Source organism: Aspergillus uvarum (genome assembly GCF_003184745.1).
Source record: "Aspergillus uvarum CBS 121591 unplaced genomic scaffold BO82scaffold_13, whole genome shotgun sequence".
NCBI classification, from domain to species: domain Eukaryota; kingdom Fungi; phylum Ascomycota; class Eurotiomycetes; order Eurotiales; family Aspergillaceae; genus Aspergillus; species Aspergillus uvarum.
The window spans coordinates 1-20,161 of record NW_020291310.1 but is presented as its reverse complement, the minus strand read 5'-3'; the positions used below and the strand labels follow the sequence as shown (position 1 = coordinate 20,161).

Here is a 20,161-nt window from a genome sequence, read left to right as displayed (position 1 = left end):
GTCAAGAACGACGACAGCCACAATCAACGACGATCAGGAACTTAAGGATTCGTTCTATATTGCCCATATCTGCGCGAACCATTATCTCCCTCCCCATCTTCTTCAAATTCTTTACCGTCAGATTCAAAGATCACGTCCCGCCCCGATCTCCCGCACCTATCTCTGCACATCACCAGAGCCAATGGTGTGGCGTGGTGTGATCGATCCTCGCCGCGCTTCATTCTAAGCCTGTTCAATCGAACCAACCGCATCGCAAGATTCGTTCGTCTCTGGTATAGCCCTTCACAGGCGTACCGTACTTATCGATGTCGGGATAGATCGATCACACGCTACCACCCTTTAAGAGTCAATAGGCTTGATTCGCGATGCTTGTATTGTTCCATTCATGGTTCCTGTCTATAGTATACGTCTTGATGATATAATACAAATATTATTATGCTAGGCTTTCCCACACACTATGCATGAAAAGCGACACCAGTCTCGGCACTATCACCCTCCGACTCCCCAGCAGCGACAAACTCGAACCCCAGGGCGCGCCAGTTCAACTCCTTGCGCCAATGTAGGCCGTAGTACTCCCGGTTCTTCGTCGATGCTTCCTCCGTTCCACCCTCAGCCTCCTCCTCCTCCACTGGATGGTCCGATCCAGCCTCCACCGGCACCGGCTTGACCACGGGCTCCGACGCCAGGCCGCCGGACACCATCCGGCCGCGGCGCGGGAAGATCACCGCCCGGAACCGCGAGAGAAGCAACCCCATACAGCAACAGATGCACGGCTCATGCGACAGATACACATCCAGGTCGTTGCAGAGATAGCCGCCCTGCTCGCGGGAGCGGATCCGCGGCCCCACACCTCCTGCACCTCCTGCACCCCCACCTGCATCTGCCCCCTGTTCCTCCGCCCCCTTGTGGTGGTGGAGGTGGATCGCATGTGCCTCGGTCTCCGTGGTCTTCTGATACTTCTCCGGCGGCGGCGCAGCCGCATCCCCACTCTCCTCATCTGCCCCTCCCGCCACCGTCTCCGCTCCGCGGAGCGGAACATCCGACTTCTGGAGAAAGTACTCCTCGAGCCCGTACAGCACGGGTCGGATCTTCTGCCTCCGCGACCCTGGCTTATCCTCCCGCCGCTTGCTTGAGATCAACTCCACCGCCCGCATCAGCGCATGCAGCTCCGGGCCCCCCTCCCAGTCGGCATCGTACGTCCCGCAATGCGGACTCGGCCCGCTGCCGCCGCCGCCGCCGCCCGCGATCTCCGCCGGCGCGGGCTGGCCCCCCTCCCGCCGGGAGTACCGGCCGTCGCCAGCGACGGCGACGATCGCGTCGGTCCAGCGGCTTCCTTCTTCGGCGTCTTCTGTCGAGTTTTCAGGAACGGGTTCCAGTTCCGGGTCCACGACCACGGCGCCCACCCCGCGGCCGAGACCGCTTCGCTCCGCCTCGGCGGCGACAGCCTGCGCCAGCGCCAGGTAGCGGCCGGCTTTCGGGGCGATGGCGTCGCGCACCCGCGAGAGGATCTGCGGCGGTGGGGCGATCAGCGCGCGCGGCGCGGCCGGGTTGAAGACTACGGGCCACATCTTTGAGGACCAGTGCTCCGCTTGTGTGGGGGTCAAGGGGGGTTGCATTGGGACGGTTATCGTGTGGAGAGTGATGGTGCTGGTTGCAGGGGCGGTGGTGGAGGGTGTGGGGGTTTCGGGGGCTGCGGGTGGTGGTGCGGGGGTGGATGGCAGAGAGGGATCGGCGGTCGGGGGTTGGGGGAGGGGGGTCTCTCGGGGCGGCGGTACGAAGGGGGCCAGGAGGGTCTGGAGGGCCTCGGGAGCTGGGAGTGGCGACGGAATGAGGGCGAAGATGGTTTGCGAGGGGAGGTAGCCTTCCTTGAGAAGGGTGGGGCGGAGGGACTCGGGGATCTGGTTGTGCTTGGCGAAGCGGCGGAGGTGGTTCAGTGGATGGGAGGAGTCGCGGGGGAAGGCGGAGTCGAGGGCTCTTTTTGTGATGGTCAGTAAGTTAATGGTTCTTGTTACCGTTGCAGATAGAAAGGAAGCTAGCAGGGGTGAGGAGGGGCAAACTGACTTGATGACTTTCGACGCGGTCTTGACATTGACTTCAGCGACGTAGGCGTCCGCTGGCCAAACTCGTGAGCCGAATGAGCGAGATCAGTTTTACCGGGAGACGTACCGTATTCTTCAACTGGGCGAGTCTCCTGGACGGAGCGAATGGGAACCACTTCGCCCACGAGGGGTTGAACCTCCCGCAGGATGGTCTCCGCATCCATTGTAAGAGCAATCAGGATGGTACAAGCTTGTCGTGAAAATTGCAGTTTTAGCCTAGAGAACTGGAGTAAACCGGAAGTGAGGATTTAATTCTATATGGATAAAGACGACTCATGCCTTGCGCTTGGGTGAGCAACCAGGTATAGCCAGACTGAGCCTCTCCCATGGAGATGGAGGTCTGAACCGCAAAGATGGTTTTCCATGGATGGAAGCTCCCGGAACCCTGAGCCCTATACCCTAAGCCCTACATCTGACCAGTCCAGTTTAGTGCAGACTATGAAGAATCGTAGACGTCATGCAGCGCCAACCACTTTCAGTATGGTTCTATTCGAAATCCGTATCCGGGGTTCGATTGACTACCTAGACACACATGGAGAGGGTGTGAGAATTTGGACTCAAATCTGGACGTGCGGGCTGTACAAGAATTATGATTCAGACAAACACAAGGGCAAGGCGCAGGAAGAAGAACTTGGAAAGAAAAAAAAAAAAAAAAAAAAAAACAACCCGTATGGATATAAATCACTTGATCGCCGTCGTATCCATGCATAAAAACAGTATCAACTCCAAGCCCCATGTATGTGTATGTATGTACTAGTACAGACACTGATGAAACGTCCGCGGTTACACCCCTGTGCGGGCTGCTCTCCGAGACTCAAATTCCAAGGCAAGCCATATAAGAGGAAAGTGGTTGAACATTAAAAATACCCGGAACATGCACAAATCAACTATCTCGTTGAATTGCATACCCATCGCAGCGCTCTATCAGGCTCTGGTAATAGTCCACGAGCACTTCCGGCTCGGGAACAATGCGCCATTCGACGCGGAAGAGAAATTCCAACTCTAGCAATGCCAACTCGGTCATGCTGATACCTCCCACTCGTGCGTAAGTCTTGTTGGTCCAGAAACTGTCGCTCAACCCCTTGCTAGCCACTGTAGCGCTGGTAATCAAGAATCGATGGATTGTCAGACTGGAAACCGTGAAGGCGGGATACATGGCACAGAGCCGATCGATATAGTATACCATGCTGAGCAGGATCGGGGGCGAGAGCGTGGCGTGGGTCGTGAGTCGTTGCAGGTAGTCATGAACGGAGATGCGGGGTGGTGTGCGAGAGTGAAAGCGGGTCAGCCGACCTTGATGAAGGGGGATCTTATCGTTGAATCGGATCAGTTCCATCAGCATGCTGGAGATCAACACCACTATATCTCGAGCATCGGCCAGCTCGTACTGGGCCGGGAGCAGCTTCACAGAGGGCTTCTCCGGGCGCAACCGTTTACTCTGAGAGCCCTCCAGGTCTGCATGCCCCATCGCACCGGGCCGCGTCCCATCGTTGGTCGGGCCATTGGGGCTATTACGCTTATTGGACCCTGAACCAACGCTGCTAGGAGCCGGCATGGGAGGCGTAGCGGTTGATTGGGAGACGGGGGCAGGGGCGGAAGAGGCGGCGGCGGCGGCGGCTGGAACTGACGTTTGCGAAGGAGCAGTAGGGTGAGGGTGAGGGTGAGGGTGACTGTGATGGTGGGAGGCGGGAATGGCGGCGTCAGACGTGATGCTACTTCCGCCCCCAGAGGAGGTCAGCCCGGCGGACATCCGACCGCGAGGCAGATCCCCTGAGGGCCCCGAAGGGAAATGACCAACGGTGTGCCGCTTTAGAGCCGAGCGCAGCTCTTCGATGGCGGCGCGGGAAGAATGGAGATCGAAACGATGACTGGACGAGGCGGCAGGAACAGGCCCGGAGGGCTCATACTGGTCATGTGAAGGAATGGAGGTCGTCGTGATCGAAGGGCGACGAGAACGCGGACGGGGAGAGGAGGAGGAAACCGCAGAGGAGGAGAAAGGGATGGAAGGTTGGGAATGCGAAGAATGAGGAGCAGATGGAGGAGGATGAGGAGGATGAGGAGGAGGATGGTGTGTATGAGGAGAGGCGGGAGATGGACGCAAGGCGGCGGAAGGTGAAGGCGATGAAACTAGCATCTCCGCCCAACGAGACCACCACGTGGGCGCACGACTAGACGACGTGCAACGAAGCTGGCAGACGCTGCGAAACCTTGTGCTGCGGCGAGAGGCAAGGGCGGCGTGCACAGACACATTGTGATCTGTGGGGAAGAGATAGGGGGAGGAGACCTTCGACTCTTTTGGGAGCAAAAGAGGAAGAAGCCGTACACAACAAATATACCGAGTAAGATAAGGGTAGAAGAAAAGTGGAGGTGAGAAGAGGAGAAAAGGAGGAGGAAAGCAGAAGAGGAGAAGCGAAAAATAAAACAATGACGCTGATCAGGGAACTCGAACAAAGAGGGGGGGGGAACGACTTCGTAGTAGTCCGTACGCTACGTACTAGTACCGTACTAGTACGATGCCAAGTTCGCCTTTTTTTTTTTTGAGTTGTCATGCGGCTTTATCACAGCATCTTACGGGTAATTACCAATACCACACTGCCTTCATGTGGAGAGGAATTCCTATCTCCCTCCAGTCTTTGGCTTGTCAGGGGGGTCCAAGCCACCAATTAGAACTAGTTAGTGAATACCGAAGTACCAGTGATACGGGTTTATCGGCACCACCGTCCGTAGCGTATTACAGAGGAGCCACCATCGATACAACCGCCCCGTACGGAGCGCGCAGTGCGGCTAATGGATTGATGGGGATTGGAGATAATGAATAGTAGTTAGTCTAGTCAAGGATCTCGGGGCTGGCGTAAGCAAGGAACCCGACCCTTTGCCCTTTGGCAGGGTTTATAGATGTATCCTTCTTCATTATCGGGTCCACTGAGGGAGGGAGATTCGTCCCGTTAACTAGGAAGAGACACTCTTTCCCATGGTCTCCCCATTATAGCCCAAGTCAGCTGTCAATTGATGATCATGCGCTTCGGATCTTTGCTTTTGCCCATACGAGCGAGCGGTCTGGGTTCACACACTCAGATCAACTCCGAGATGGTCTCCAACCCCAACCCTCCAGGGTTCAACTTTTGGGGTTACACATTTCTTGCTCGTTCTTTCGGGTTGACCGACCTCGATCTCGTGGGAACACCGAGCTCAAACTCAATTCGTGGTTGAGCAATGGCTGTATACTATTGGCTCCGTTGCTACACAAGCCTCAGTGTCTCGTACCATGATATTGCAACACCAGAATCGAGAGGGAGGTATGGGTCTCCTCAACGCTGATAATCGACGATAGGGCTGGATCACATGACGGAGGTGTACAGTACATACTCGCGGCCTAATACCAGGCTGAGTCATCAATGTACCCGACTGTACAGTCAGATGTCTATCAGGTGACATCACCTGATAAGACGCCGAAAGCGGTCAGCGGCCGGCAACGGACAGCGAGCTATCGACAGCTGCATCAACCACTCGATCATTCGGAGCTGGTCGTTGTGAGATCGATTTCTGGGTTGCTTGTGAGTCCCATTTCCCAGCTGTCTTCAAAACACCTGTTTATCGGACCTTGCTTTGCTTGGTTGGTGGTGCTTCACGAGTCGCTCTTCTGGACCCCTCCCCAGTCGCCGAGGGTCTTCGCCGCCGTGACCTTGACCAGTTATCATTTCATCCTCCATCCATTCCATTGCCATTCAATCATCGCTGCCAACTAGCTGATCCTCAAAACTACTCTTTCCATTGCTAGGGGAAGATCACATCAAATTAAATTGAAAGGTGTCTGGTTAATCCTATACCTGTGTCTCTCCCCCATTGTTTCTCGGCGCAATCAGCGCTCCTCCTGTTCCTCGACGTAATCGATCCCACGGCCCTCCCGCGGGAGGCGGCGACTTCGGACCATGACCCGCGCTTCAGCGCCTCCGCTGCTGCTTCAACTTCAGACAGCGGACTCCCTATCAGCACAGGCGGCGGCTTTGCGAAGCTTAAAGAATGAGACGATAGGCCATAACCAGCGGAAAGAGGCCTGGGTGCGGTGGGGGATCATCCCCGTACTAGCCAATATTCTCGCAGCCCGCCATGGCAAGGATATTGTTACACCAGAAGTCAACGGAGCCGCGAAGCTTCGTTGTCCTCAGTCCGAGGAAGATGAGACATGCTTACAAGCGATCGTCATCATGGGTAGCTTAGCACAAGGTACTGGTTTTCTCAGAGTGTTGCAGGCAGTGACTGATTTGGTTTCGAAACAGGCGGTGCCTCTTTTCTGTCCCCTATCCTTGCCAGCGGCATACTCTCAACCCTCCTATCCATACTGTCCAAACCTGACTGCCCGACATTCTATATTCTTCCGATACTTCGAACATTGAATAACGTTGCCGACCGATTACCGCTACAAAGTCAACAACGATCTTTCAAAGATACCCGTTTGGCCGATCTCATCTTTTCCAGCGAGTATATTGGCTGCTTCGCTCGCATTTTAGGTCGGGACTACGGCAACTACCACGATCAAGCAGCAATTGAGCTCGCCGCATCCCTCATCGGGAAGCTGTGTACGGAGGAATCTCACAAGGCGGTCTTGGCTGAGTGCGGAGTATTGGATGCCTTGGCGGTGAAAGTCGCCTCGTTCGTGGTCGCGCAGGGATTTGTCTATCCTGGTGCCGAGGAGCATGTTCAAGAGCCTGGAGCTCTGGGGTCCCTACCGCCCCCAGCACCCCCAGGCGCAAAATTGGCGCCTATCCTCCGCGCTGTTACCGTCATCGTGGAGCATTCCAAGTGGCGCGCGGAGCATTTTCTCTCTTCGCCGGGCATCGTCACTGTGTTCCCCAAGCAGTTGGCCGAATTTGCTCCGTGGGATATCAAGCGAGGACCATGGGGTGCTACCTACCTGTCGGGCTCGGCTGTACCCCGGCATGCAGGTGCTAGCCCGCTGGAGTATCTACTGCCATCGGTGCCGCTGGCGCAGAACAAGGCCTCTCCTAGCACCTCCAATTTTCCTCCACTTGGCCACCAGGGTACTACACATCGCCGACAAAGCCACTCGTTTCCGACACCGCTCTCCAGTTTCGAAATGCCTTCTGCCGAGGACGAAGAGAATGCGGTCGTGCCATGGCTTTTGTACATTGTCCGTAGCGAGAGCGGGATGGTCCGGTTGATGGCGGCACGTCTTGCCACAGTTCTGTTCCGTCTTGGCCTTACAAAGAAGCATCGCGTATCGATGCTATGCTACTTGATGATCCCTATCTTGATTCGCATGCTGGACAAAGATTATGAAGTGACCGCCGATGACGGGGTGCAATATGGGGGATCGATTCCTTCATCCGAGCGTCTCAGAGAAGAAGCCCCGTTCGTGCTGGCGTTATTAGTGATTGATGATCACGAACTGCAGCGACATGCTTATGAGGGAGGCGCTATCAAGAGGTTGTCGCAGCTGTTGAAAGAGACCTACAACCCAGTTCAAGATACCGTCCGCCCCATGTGGCATGCGGACGGGGAAGAGGGCCTGTTGGGCCCTGACACCACCTCCCCAGAATGCCAGCTCGGACCTCCGGGCTTTTCACCGCTCCACTGCCATGTCATGCGATATCGTGAGAACATCCTGAAAGCCTTGGCGGCTCTGGTTCCCTTCAAAGACGAATATCGAAAAGCTGTCTGTGAGAACGGGGTGGTGCCATACATTATCGATTCTCTCAAGCCGTGCTTAGATGAATTGTCCGAAGACGCGTCGACTCCGAAGAACACTGTGGCCGATGGCAACCCCACACCCACCCTGCTGGCAGCCTGCGGGGCCGCACGCATGCTCACTCGCTCGGTGAGTGTCCTCCGCACGAGTTTGATCGATGCGGGGGTCGCGACGCCCTTGTTTGTCTTGATCAAACACCCCAACATTGAGGTCCAGATTGCAGCGACGCAGGTCATTTGTAACCTGGCCTTGGACTTCAGTCCAATGAAAGAGGTTAGTCAATTGATCATTTGGCTTCCCTTGTGTACTACTAACTTGTATCGGCGCATAGGCAATCATCTCGGCTGATGTTCTTCCCATTCTGTGCGAACATGCTCATTCCCAAAGCACTAAGCTGCGTATAGAATCGCTGTGGGCCCTGAAGCATGTTGCATACAACTCCACCAATGATGTAAAGATAAAGATTATAGAAGGACTAGGTGCGGAATGGATCAAACAGATCATCACCCAGGATCCTACCACTGCCTTAGCCAAACGCGGAATGGACGAAGAGGTGGATAGCAGCACCAGCGCGGGCATGAGCCGAGCCAACTCGGCTGGAGAGCAGGTAGACCTGTTGAACCCGGTGGAGAGCGGTGGGGACGAGGATATGAAAATGGCGGATACAGTGCCCTCGCACAAAATCAGTCTCGACATGTTCCTTCCTGATGCCACGCGACGACGCAAGTTGACTTTGCAAGGCGACCTGGACCAGACAACGCAGGCTCGACAGGATGATATTGCGGTACAGGAACAAACCTTTGACCTACTGCGCAACGTCATCTGCGGGCCTGGTGCATTTGAGATGATCGACCATTTGTTCAAGGAGATTGGGCAGGATCTGCTTCTGGATGCGCTGGCCGACAAGCTGCGGCCGCGTTCCATCTCCCTCCCGCCTCGACGAGATGTGCCGACCTCGCGGACGATGTCCGTCCCGACGGAGATATTGGTGTCGGTGACGTACGTGATCATACATCTGGCGGCAGGCCTACCGCGACACCGACAACTGCTTCAGATGCACCGGGATCTGTTGAAATATCTGATGACATACTTCAACCACAACCAACGTGATGTACGGATCAACTGTGTGTGGGTGGTGATCAACCTGGTGTACCAGGATGACTCGAGTGACCGGGAAGGATGTCGAGATCGAGCGATCCGCATGCGGACGATGGGCGTGATGGATCGGTTGGCCAGTCTGGATGATGATCCTGACTTGGATGTGCGCGAGAGGACCAAAACGGCCCGAGATATGCTGAATTCCTTGACCCATGCATAGCGATGATTGTTGGAAAGCGGGAAGCTGTGGTTGCGGTAAGCGGCGTTGGATGGGACCTTGATGTATAAAGATCAGGAAGTGATGATGATGTAGATCTGTAGCTACAATTATACTCGCACTACAGCCGGTGCTATGCTGCTATCCTTGGGGCTTGTTGTGTTATATCGAGCGCCATTCATCCTGTGTACTCCGTACTCCGTCTGCAGTGAGACACGACCGATACCTTAACCTTATCGCGATAAGATAAACAAACGACGTCATTGCTGCTCCATCACCCAATTTATCTGCTCGGTTCCCCTCACTCGATTCTCTCCACACTTTCACACACCCTCTCCAAGCGGATTCAGATCCTCATCATGGCCCCCGTACCCGCCTCAATCCTCCGGGCTCTCTCCATCACGGACCCCGCCAAAGCCAGCCTCTCCACCTCCGGCCTCGGCTCCGGCTTCACCAGCACCGGCGCCATCCGCGCCACAGTCCCCGGTCCAGACGGCCGCGACGAAGAACGGCGCTACTTCGTCAAGACCTCCGCCGATGGCCCCTCCGCCGCGGAGATGTTCCGGGGGGAGTACGAGTCCCTGAACGCCATCGCCTCAAGCGTGCCGGGCTTCTGTCCACGGGCGCTAGCGTGGGGGAGCCTGGACGACGACGACGACGGATCATCCCCCGAAAAGAAAAGCTATTACCTCCTGACCGAATACCTCGAGCTCGGCGGCAGCGGCCGGCGCGCGAGTGACTCCTCTCCGTCTTCCCTCGCGCACCGACTCGCCCAACTCCACTCCACGCCCGCCCCACCGGACCCGGCAACCGGACGGCGACGGTTCGGCTTCCCCGTGCCGACGTTCTGCGGGGACACGAAGCAGCCGAATCGGTTCTGTGATGACTGGGCGCGGTTCTACGCGGATGAGCGGCTGCGCTCGGTCCTTGAGCGCTCGGAGCGGCGGAATGGCCGCGACGGCGGGTTGCGGGCGTTGGTGGAGCGGACGGCCGGGACGGTCGTGCCCCGGCTGTTGGGGGAGGGGCATTTGGGGTGTGATTCTGCTGGAAAGGGGGAGGGGATTGTGCCTGTGGTGGTGCATGGGGATCTGTGGAGTGGGAATGCGGGGCGGGGGAGGATTGTGGGTGGAGGTGGAGGGGGAGGTGATACAGAGGGTGATGGGGCGAAGGTCGGGGATGTGGTCTATGATCCCTCGGCGTGCTATACGCATAGCGAGTTCGAGCTGGGGATTATGCGCATGTTTGGCGGGTTTGGAAGCGGGTTCTTTGAGGAATACCATAAGTTGGTGCCGAAGACGGAGCCGGTGGAGGAGTATGAGGATCGCGTGAGGTTGTATGAGTTGTATGTTTTTTTTTGCCTATGTCTTGATGAAGAGGGTCGGATAGGGCTGATGTGCTACAGGTATCATCATCTGAATCATCATGCGATATTTGGGGCGGGGTATCGGTCGGGGGCTGTGTCGATTATGGAGAAGTTGCTGAAGAAGTATGGTTGAATGAGGTGATTGTACTTGACAATAACTACCTAGAATGTAAGTTAGCTATCGAGCTAGTTAGTTATAGTCCTGGATTAATAATCTTATCTGATGACACCATCAAGTGTCGTCATTATTTATCCTCCTCTTCTCCTCATTGACCCTGCTCTGATATTCAACCATCACCACTCACTCCCCCATGTGAATTGAGATTGTTTTTGTATCCAACATGCCTGTCCCCGATGCCGATATCCACCCCGAGGCCACCGGCCCCGCCAAAGCGCTGGTCGCCTCCCACCAAGCCGAACAGCCCTTGAAGTTCTATGCGGGGTGGTTCTGTCCGTGGGTCTCCCCGCAGCACACTATCTACAAGTTACATCCAGTATACTAACGCCTCCAGCTTCGGTATTCACCGTCTAATCCCCAACCCGACAGCCCTAACTGACCCGAACCAGTGCAACGCGTCTGGCTCGCCCTCGAAGAGAAACAGATCCCCTACCAATACATCGAAGTGAACCCCTACCACAAGGAGCCGTCCTTCCTGGCCCTGAACCCGCGCGGCCTCGTCCCAACCATCACCTCCCCGGACGAGTCTGGATCTGCGCGCCCCCTCTACGAATCCACAGTCATCCTCGAATACCTCGAAGAAGCCTACCCGACGCACACGCCCGCCCTCCTCCCCAAGGACGCATACCTCCGCGCCCGCGCCCGCATCTGGATCGACTACGTCACGTCCCGGATCATCCCCGCCTTCCACCGCTTCCTGCAGCATCAGCCCAACCCTGCCTCTTCGACCCCGGACACGAATCAGACAGGAGGGGGAGGGGATGAGCTCCAGACCCTCCGCGCGGAATTCCTGGCCACGCTGAAGGAGTTCACGCGGGAGCTGCACCCGCAGGGCCCGTATTTCCTGGGCGAGGAGCTGAGTCTCGTGGATGTCGTGCTTGCGCCGTGGGCGGTTCGCTTGTGGGTGTTTGATGAGTTGAAGGGCGGCTTGGGGATTCCGGCGCCGGGCCAGGGGGCCGAGGAGGAGGCGGTTTGGGCGCGGTGGCGGCGGTGGGTGGCGGCGGTGGAAGGGCGGAGGAGTGTCAGGGAGACGCGGAGTGAGCGGGAGTGGTATCTACCTATCTATCAGCGGTATGCGGAGGATAAGGCGCAGAGTGAGCTTGCGAGGGCGGTGCGGAAGGGGAGGGGCGTTCCTTGATTTTGGGTGGTTGGATGGGGGTATGTGCTTGGTGCTTGGTCTAGGTTTAGGGCTATCTTCTAGAGTGGATAAATGAGATATCATTGATAACTATTTATCTGGTTGATACAGTGACTGTCCTCCCTACCAGGCCGACTGTTATACGAAACCGCTTAGCTTTCTTCGGCGAAATGATCCCCATAATGCTCCTCAAGAGCATGAACAAACACTGGTTGTTCTATGGCTATGAATCTGACTGGTAGATAGATCCTCATGAGGATCAAGAGAGAGAGAGAGAGGGAGAGAGGGAGGGAAGAAGAAGAAGGGAAGTGTTAAGGTGGCTCAACCACCGCCTACAGTTCGTAAGCATCAAGTAGAAAGCAAGAGAGATCAAAGCACCGCAAACTGGAAGACGAAGGAACAAGCTAAGATGCGCAATATCAGTAAGTTGATGGCTTTCGAGCCCGGTTGTACTGTGCTCCTGTCAAACTGCCAGCTTTCCCCTTGCTAGGGTTCAGTAGCTCATTTGTACATCGCTGTCGATTTTTTATGGACATTAGCCCAGATGTGTGCTTCGTGCAGTTTTTTTGCAGTTATGATTGTGCCTGGGGTATGTAGAAGCAGTGCATTGCTGCAGCTTTGCATGGAAACCTTGTCTTCGAGAGCATGAACTCATATGCATCCTGCAGACGCCTCCTAGCTGCCCTGTCCATTGGCAAAGCTATAAGAAGCAGGGCCAGATGTCGAGGCAGGTGGAACTGTGGAGATAATCGCATGAGACTCGCTGAGTCCATGGTATCCGTGCAGGTATAACTCCGTAGTGACTGCAAAAGAACCACAAACGGTTGCGCGAAACGCCTCGATTAACATCAGGAGTACTCGGATGATGATCAATTTGTCCTTTAGGTTCTAGACACTTCATCACTGGACCACTGATGGCAATCTCACGGCCGCTGGGTAAAAGCATCTTCGACTCGAGATGGAGGAGAGCTAAAATTGCTCGTCGTATGTATTATCCTAGTCATCCATCAGTATGGCATACATGTCCGGGAATCACGCCGAGCGAGGATTTGCTCCGAACGACGTCGCATCAAGGGCGACAGTGGTTCAATACCTCAATCATCTGGGCCATCAAAGAGTCGAAAAGAACATGAGTCTAATAATCATGTTGACGGCAGATATGCAGACGGTCCATATGGCACCGGATTTTCCGATATCGATTGAAATCGGATGGATATGGCGTAGAATACCCGCAAGGTTCGCATGTCATGCGCTTCCCTATTGACCCTCCCCCCCATCGTTTGTGTCATGGGAACTGTTTTGGATGTGGATGTCGCCAACCTTTTGTGTCCAACAGAGTCACCACAGGTTGGCCAGCGAGTTGGATCGAATCATCCTCTCAGACACTGCAATATTTGTGGTATCCAACGCAGACGCGCAGAACACTGATCTTCTTCAGGCAGCAATGATTTTATCAGTATTTGGTCCATAACCAGGGGCTGAGTACTCTGCACTCTACCAGAGCTTCTGCTCAAGAGTGTACTATAATAAAGGCGGCGATCACTGCGCTGATTTCGACCCATAGCAGCCACAGGACGCCGACAATAAATCCAGAATCCCTTCAATGCGAAGATGAGGTAGATCTCTTCCCCAGGATAGCAGGTATAGTTAGAGGTTTCTTTCTTCTGCCACTGTCAGATCCAATGGGCAAGTACTTGCCGCAGAGAAAGAAAGCAGCCGATAAGCTGAAGATCTAAACCTGGGTCACGTAGCCGGAAGACGGATCTTAGGCTGTGACATTGTTCTCCTGTGGCAGTCTCCGAGGCACGCAAATCTGTGTATCACGATCCAATGCTAAATTAGACGTTCTTCCAAAAATCGCTTTGGGGCGGTTCCCCTGGCCGCATAGCTTCTGCTTATAGGCATCAGGGATTCAAATTTCTGCAGCACCCCAACATGCAACAGTGCAATAGTGTTTCTTTTGTTCTCTAGCAGCCTTTTGTCGCATGATCGAATCCGCTCTCTGCATTTCAATCCATTAGGCGGCCTGACCCTTGCGCCGTTGTACAGGATAATGCACGGCTAAATCTTATAAGCTGGACCTTATCCAGTTCAATGAGATTTTCAGATTTGAAGCGTACCGTATTCAACGGCCATGCAGTAGTGCAGCAGTAGTGGAGAGCCGGGGACAGAAGCCACCTAGCTCAGCATATTGTGGGAGTGGTTTCTCTCGGACTCCGAGTTATCGCCCGTCTAAATGACGGAGGGGCCCGTATAGAACCTGTCCATACATCTCAATACGGACACCAAACCTGCCCAAGCTAAAGGCCGCTCCGTTCGATTTTGAAATCTACGGCCACGCACCAAGTCAACAACTTCATCGGGCTGCTCTGGCGCCAGCATGGAGGTGTAAATAGGAATTGACAGTGTGTGTGTTCCTTGGATAGAGCTCCACAGAATCCGTCTGGTAGATGATCACCCCGTTCAGCGTATTGCCGGTTGTATGGGTCGACGTCTTTTGGGGCTGGCTCGAGCTGAGCGACAGACACAGCAGGGTGTATAGACCGGGAGAGTGGCAGTTCCAAACGGTATGCCAGACGGCCGATTCGCTCGGAAACCGTGAGGGGGACGACATATTGGTGGTTCATATCGTCTTTGAAAATCTTCATGCGACTGGTTGGGATGGCGTATCCTTTGTGTAGGCGCAGATAGACTTTGTCCTGCTTGTTGAACTGCATTGAACGTGTGGCAGCTCAGCGCGTTCGACTGTGATCATGTCTGATGAAGTTTTCAACGTGACTACGATCTAGCAGCTGCCTGAAACGCCTATCAAGCTGTCAGATCATTTAGACCTGTGTATGAGGGTTGGTATTGAACTCACTGGAAGGGTCGCCATGGTTTCGACGAAGCAATGACAGAGCAAGAGACCCCGCAGGCAATATGCTTGAGCCTCGAATGGCCTCGTAGCGCCGTTCCAGCTTGGACGAGAAGTCAAGTTTTGCGAGGAAGACCTCGTATCTCTCAGGCGAAACATGTTGGTACCGTACGTGAGGTATTGGCTGGTTTCTCTCTCTTGCAAGTGGTCTTGGAGCGTTGCGAAGTCTCTGCTGCAGTCTTCGAGACTTCGAAGGGTTCGACGTGGACAGGTATACCGATGGCCTGTGCGAAAATCTGACGAGCCGCGTCAGAGACCAAGTCTGATTTCAGTGCTCGATGGCTTGTATTCGCCATGACTGCGGGTCGATAACCGCAGCTCGCGCTACTGCATCGATACAAGCTTCCTTTCCTGCGAGGGAAGTTAACAACGATTCAATAAGAAGGACCTGGATGGCACTCACTGGGACTGGGACAAGCTTGATGCTTAAGGACTAGAAGCCGGTTTATGGTTGATGAATACCATGATTGTAGTTTGAGGTAGTCCTTCCAGCTTGTGTGACTACTAAAAGCCTATTGGGCTTCCTCGTGGGTGCTGGCGACTGAACAGAGAAGCAGATCGGACAGGAGGAGAGCTTCTAGGTCAGGGTTCTCTCTTTGGATGATAAATTTGGTGCTGCATAATATGGTATGTGGCCATGGGTATGGTAGAAAAAAAGAGAGGATGATGAAGATGGAAGAAAGGTAGAAGGAATGAAGCTTGGTAGATGGGACATTTGGAAGATGGATGAAAGGAAGAAGAGGAGAAGACCGGACTGTTTTGAGAAAAGATTGGTGATTGCGATGGAAGCTCAATGAGTGAAAGAAATCTACCCAGGCTTGGTGCTTGTGAATACGACAATAGCCATGGGAATGATTCTACTGTATTCACAAGGCTGAGTCTAGGGCATGGAGTGGTTGCAAGTTCTTGATTAACTACATAATCAGATTGAATATCAGGGTTGTAGGTGAATTGGCTCAGGATCGTAGCAGCTGATTGAATAATCTAAAGAACAAGAATAGGTCTAAGTAACCCTCTGGGAGATGTAGATCTGGGGTAAGCATTCTATAATCACAGGATGTTGGGCACAAGCTAATTCAATGGCAAGTCATACTAAGCCTTCGCTCTCAAAGAGAATGCTCCCGTCAATCTCAAATCGCGAGAGCTTGCTCCAACATAGACCTGGTATTTGCCAGAAGCAACAAGCCATTGCTGGGCAGTCACATCCCAGTAGGAAATGTCGCGGCGACGCAGGTTGAACGTAACAATAGCTTCCTGTCCCGCTCGTAATTCGACACGCTCAAACCCACGAAGTTGACGAACAGGTTGATCTGCGGCATCTGGGAAGCCAAGGTAGAGCTGGGGAACCTCTGCACCTGCGAGCGTGCCATTATTGGTGATGCGCGCAGAGACGGTTCCCACAACGTCCCATAGATCGCTGTTTCCACCAACGGTATTATTACCCCGGGGAGCTTTGGTCGTGGCAGAAGGGGTCTTGATGGAGAGATCAGAGTACTTGAAAGTGGTGTAGGAAAGACCATGACCGAATGGGTACCGGGGAGTAACGTTCTTGGCGTCAAAGTAGCGGTAGTCAATGTAGACTCCTGTGGATGCAGTCAGCGTTGATAGTCCAAATAGCACCGATACCCGAAGATCAATGGCGGCTCACCCTCAGTAAAGTTGCATTGAGCAGTGTAGCAGAGTTCCACGTTGTAATCACTCTCATTCTTGGCGATAGTGTGGATAAGACGGCCGGAAGGGTTCACATCACCATAGAGAAGGTCCACGATTGCGTTGCCTGACTCCTGGCCCAGAATCGATCCGTAGAGAACTGCCGTCACGTTGTCGTGCTCAATCCACTGGTCCAGCAGTCGGGGCCCAACGGTGTTGACCACAACCACGGTATTGTTACAGTTGTCTGCAACGGTGTTCACCATGGTGTCTTGATCTTCATTATACAGCTCAGTGCGGTCAGCACCCTCACCCGACAGAGCATTGATGAAAACGAGGCAGACATCCGAGTTGGTAGCATAGTTGGCATAGGAGGGTGATACGGCGGTACTGTCAGTCCCTTCTTGAATCAGCGTGGATCCTCCACTGGAGCTATAAGTATCGTTCATAATCCATCGCATCATGGTCGCATCTTGCGCCGCTCTGATTGTCAGGGCAACGTAAGGGGTGATCACGTAAGGAACAGATGCTTGTCCGGAGCCTGTACCGGTGGCCAAATGGCCTTGGTAGGTAGGGCCAGACCCTTCAACGTTCATGGCAGCGTTCGGACCTCCCATGACCGGGCCAGCATGGGCTCCGAAGACACTCATCACACGGGGCTTTCTCAGGGGAAGGGTGCCGTCATTCTTCAACAACGCCATCGACTTGGCTCCGTTCTCGCGAATCAGCTTAGAATGATTGCCTCGTACGTCCACATAAGCATCCTGATCTTGCATCGCAGGCTGAAGGCCATTATCCAGATTGACATGGTAATAGGCAATAAGGTTTCTAATTGCCATATCGTTCAAACGGGCCTCAGTGAGAGTACCATTAGACAGAAGAGTCTCCATTGTAGAAGTGCTCCAGATGCTGCTCGATCCATAGTCCTCGCCGCCTAATGCTGATCCTTCGGCGCTGTTTTGCCCATTCATGTCGGGCCAGACCAGACCCGGGAAGCCAAGCTCGGTCTTCAGTGTCTTCATCAGAAGATCCGAGTTTTCGCAACTGTAAGTGCCATTAACTTTGGTCATTGCGCACATGACGGCACCGAGGCCATTCTTCACCGCATCGTAGAATGGCCAGAGATATGTTTCGTGCAAAGTCTTGTCGTCTGCGTTGGAGGAATAGGGTGCCGAGTCGGAATCCGAGGAGACAGTAGCACGTCTACTGAGTGAACCCGAAGGCTGAGGCCCAGGCGATGAAGAGTTTGAACCACCGAAGCCCATTCCTCCAGAAGGCATTCCTCCTCCACTTCCACCGCCGCCGCCACTGGAAGTTCGGTTGGTTTCTTGCTCGTAAAGAAGAAAATGCTAGTAGATGAGGCATTTCGTGTCAGCAAGCCCGTAAAGGACAATGGCCATGGATGAGAATCTCACCTTGCCACCGGGGATCACACCAGCGTCGACATAACCCTTGGTGGACAGGCCAGTAGCCAGGCCATTGAGATAGGGATCAGGGCCAAATCCCTCGACATTGCGACCACCCCAAGGGGTACGGCCCATTGGCTGAGAAGTAGGACCAGCAACCACCTGAACACCTTTATTGTAGAACTCCGACCCAACTGCTTTGGCTTGAGCATAGATGGCGTCGCGGTCCCAGGTCATAGCCAGAGCTGAAGACAAGCTGAAAGCAGAGACATAGAAATAGTTCTGAAGACCCATATCCCCATCAAGAAATTCTAGGGCACTGAAGTTACCACTGGACGAACTAACACTGCTACCGGTGATCAAAGCCAGCTTCTGATCAGTAGTCAGTCCTGCCACGAAGGCAGATGCCTTCTCATATGCAGCCTCCCAGTCTCCCAACGCAACTATCCATTGTTCAGCATGCTCCAAGCATCATAGTACATGGCCAGTCTACTTACCACCATTAGCCTTCAGTAGACCGAGTGTTGTAGAATTCGAGGCGCCTGTCAAGCCAAGCAAGGCTGCCGTCACGGCAAGTGAGATGAATCTCATCTTACCAGAAGATTATGAGAAAATGAAATCAGTGAAGGACTTTAGTCAGAAGGGATTATATGGATGAAAGAGCGAATATGGCCAGCCAGTGAGAATGAGTAGAGATCGCAAGCATCTTCTACGCAGGCGCATCGCTCCATTTATAGTCCTCATCTCTCGCAGTCTCCATCAACCCGTCTTGTCCTCAAGCATTGTCTTTGATGGACAGAAAGAAAAGACGCTCCGGCATTCGTGGTATGAAGTCCCTGAGTGTTACGACGCGAGGCCCACCAGTATTTTATCTGAACAGGTAATGTTCAGGGACATCATTTCTTCCTATAACCGATGCGGCAGCCGCAGTTCGCAACTTCTAGACTATGGAGTACTCCGTACTCCAGGCCAGACGCCAAGTCGGATAAGCCGAGTGCGCGCCGGTGATTAAAACCACAGCAAAACACCGAGACGAGGAATTGAGTACGGCAGTTTGGGTCATTACGGCATCCCGAAACCCCAGGTGACGCGTCACATCCAGGAATTGAAACCACCGGCTCAGTCGGCTCTTGGTGTGACCGCATCAACATCTTGCAAAGATAGGCTATGCTCTAAGATTCTTGCTGCCAGTGCTGGTTAGACCGCAGAACTTTCCATTAGTCAGCGGAAGGATAGTCGCATCAGCGTCAGGAACCAACAAGCCTCGGATGACCCGAATTGTGTACTGTCAGGTTCGCAGTAGTATCATCGACCAGGCAAATGTAGGGGTTTCAGTGAAATAAGCATAAGGAGCTTGTGAGCTTGTTCCGTGTTCACAGATAGGGCTGGCTAGTTTAGGCTGGTGGCGACCACCCACATGGCTCCGAAGCACCGTAGTATATTGTCTTGTAAACGTCAAGGGACGAGGGGATGGCTCAGGGTCGACGCCATAGTCCCTTAATGTGTCCTACTGTTGTCGGAAATCCTACTTATCGTGTACCGCAAAGTAAAGCAGTAAGTGCAGCCACATACTCAATAAGATCCAATTCCTCAATGAGTCTTGGAAGATGTCGGTGAATGGTCATCAGACACCGGGGAATGGTTCTGGTTAGGCAAGCCCATTAGCATAAGTTCTAGGATGCGCTCCATGTCGGCTTATGCCAAGATGAGACCATGAAGAAATAGGTAGACTTCAGCTTGAGCTTGCTATAAGAGACACGCCAATCGAATGCGCATGGTTCATCATGCACGATAACAATCCGGTGGGTCAAAGATGCATATTCAGGCAAAGATATGGATGAACTTGGGCTTGTGCTGAAGGTAAGTTAACTAACTTATGATAGATGAGTAACATTGTTGGTTGGAGAAACGAAGTAACCGAAATGGGAAAGAAGACAGACCCTATTCACGTGATCAGTGCATCCGCCGCATCACCATCATCATCATCAACCTCATCCTCGTCGTCGTCCAGCGATCTCCAATTGCGACAGGCTCGTATAGAAGCATTGCTATGGATATGCTTACAGACGACGGACTGAGTCCATCTTGTCTGAATTACTTCGACAATGGCCGATTCCAGCATCCACCGGATCATTGAGATCAGATCCGCCGTCAGAGCCACACTCTGTTCCTGGAGAACCAGACAAAAGTAGATATGTCACTGCATTGATTGTACAGTGACGAGAACAGTCAGAAACCCCAAGAATAAGAAATGGATCCTTCTCCAGGTGGGAAGAATACAAGGGGAAATAAGATGCAAAAGAGTACCCCGTGATGCTGCTTTGGGGGGGGGTGTGGAAAGTTGATTAATGCAGGTCTGTTTCCCTTTCCCCCCCTCCTCTTTCAACCACA

At 53.7% G+C, this 20,161-nt stretch overlaps 6 protein-coding genes across 6 annotated transcripts; 3 read left to right on the top strand and 3 right to left on the bottom strand.

Annotated features, from left to right (window-relative positions):
* Nucleotides 1-391: 391 nt before the first annotated feature.
* BO82DRAFT_390391 (putative tRNA-specific adenosine-34 deaminase subunit Tad3) lies at nucleotides 392-2,452 on the bottom strand. The gene is made up of 3 exons (XM_025638516.1): nucleotides 2,167-2,452; nucleotides 2,062-2,113; nucleotides 392-1,974 (listed from the first exon to the last, which is right to left on the bottom strand). Exons 1-3 carry the CDS (start codon nucleotides 2,261-2,263, stop codon nucleotides 456-458), a joined length of 1,668 nt encoding a protein of 555 aa, XP_025494106.1. The 5' UTR covers nucleotides 2,264-2,452; the 3' UTR covers nucleotides 392-455.
* Nucleotides 2,453-2,982: 530 nt separating this feature from the next.
* Nucleotides 2,983-4,514, bottom strand: phoB (regulatory cyclin phoB; the record flags this gene model as incomplete). Its single annotated transcript, XM_025633098.1, has 3 exons — nucleotides 4,297-4,514; nucleotides 4,081-4,267; nucleotides 2,983-4,005 (listed from the first exon to the last, which is right to left on the bottom strand). The coding sequence occupies exons 1-3, from the start codon at nucleotides 4,347-4,349 to the stop codon at nucleotides 2,983-2,985; spliced, it is 1,263 nt and encodes a 420-aa protein (XP_025494105.1). The 5' UTR covers nucleotides 4,350-4,514.
* A 1,082-nt stretch (nucleotides 4,515-5,596) lies between these two features.
* On the top strand, nucleotides 5,597-9,264 carry BO82DRAFT_330496 (armadillo repeat protein). The gene is made up of 3 exons (XM_025633097.1): nucleotides 5,597-6,323; nucleotides 6,377-8,079; nucleotides 8,138-9,264. The coding sequence occupies exons 1-3, from the start codon at nucleotides 6,029-6,031 to the stop codon at nucleotides 9,122-9,124; spliced, it is 2,985 nt and encodes a 994-aa protein (XP_025494104.1). The 5' UTR covers nucleotides 5,597-6,028; the 3' UTR covers nucleotides 9,125-9,264.
* Nucleotides 9,265-9,388: 124 nt separating this feature from the next.
* Nucleotides 9,389-10,709, top strand: BO82DRAFT_305249 (putative fructosamine-3-kinase). Its single transcript, XM_025632211.1, has 2 exons — nucleotides 9,389-10,463; nucleotides 10,524-10,709. Exons 1-2 carry the CDS (start codon nucleotides 9,481-9,483, stop codon nucleotides 10,615-10,617), a joined length of 1,077 nt encoding a protein of 358 aa, XP_025494103.1. The 5' UTR covers nucleotides 9,389-9,480; the 3' UTR covers nucleotides 10,618-10,709.
* A 61-nt stretch (nucleotides 10,710-10,770) lies between these two features.
* On the top strand, nucleotides 10,771-12,042 carry BO82DRAFT_390388 (uncharacterized protein; the record flags this gene model as incomplete). Its single annotated transcript, XM_025638515.1, has 4 exons — nucleotides 10,771-10,938; nucleotides 10,997-11,001; nucleotides 11,052-11,756; nucleotides 11,912-12,042. Exons 1-4 carry the CDS (start codon nucleotides 10,826-10,828, stop codon nucleotides 12,040-12,042), a joined length of 954 nt encoding a protein of 317 aa, XP_025494102.1. The 5' UTR covers nucleotides 10,771-10,825.
* Nucleotides 12,043-15,806: 3,764 nt separating this feature from the next.
* BO82DRAFT_330485 (putative beta-glucosidase D) lies at nucleotides 15,807-18,361 on the bottom strand (the record flags this gene model as incomplete). The annotated part of the gene is given in 6 exon segments (XM_025633096.1): nucleotides 15,807-16,297; nucleotides 16,363-17,567; nucleotides 17,581-17,587; nucleotides 17,674-17,713; nucleotides 17,780-18,213; nucleotides 18,268-18,361. 6 exon segments carry the CDS (start codon nucleotides 18,359-18,361, stop codon nucleotides 15,807-15,809), a joined length of 2,271 nt encoding a protein of 756 aa, XP_025494101.1.
* Between the last annotated feature and the right edge of the window lie 1,800 nt (nucleotides 18,362-20,161).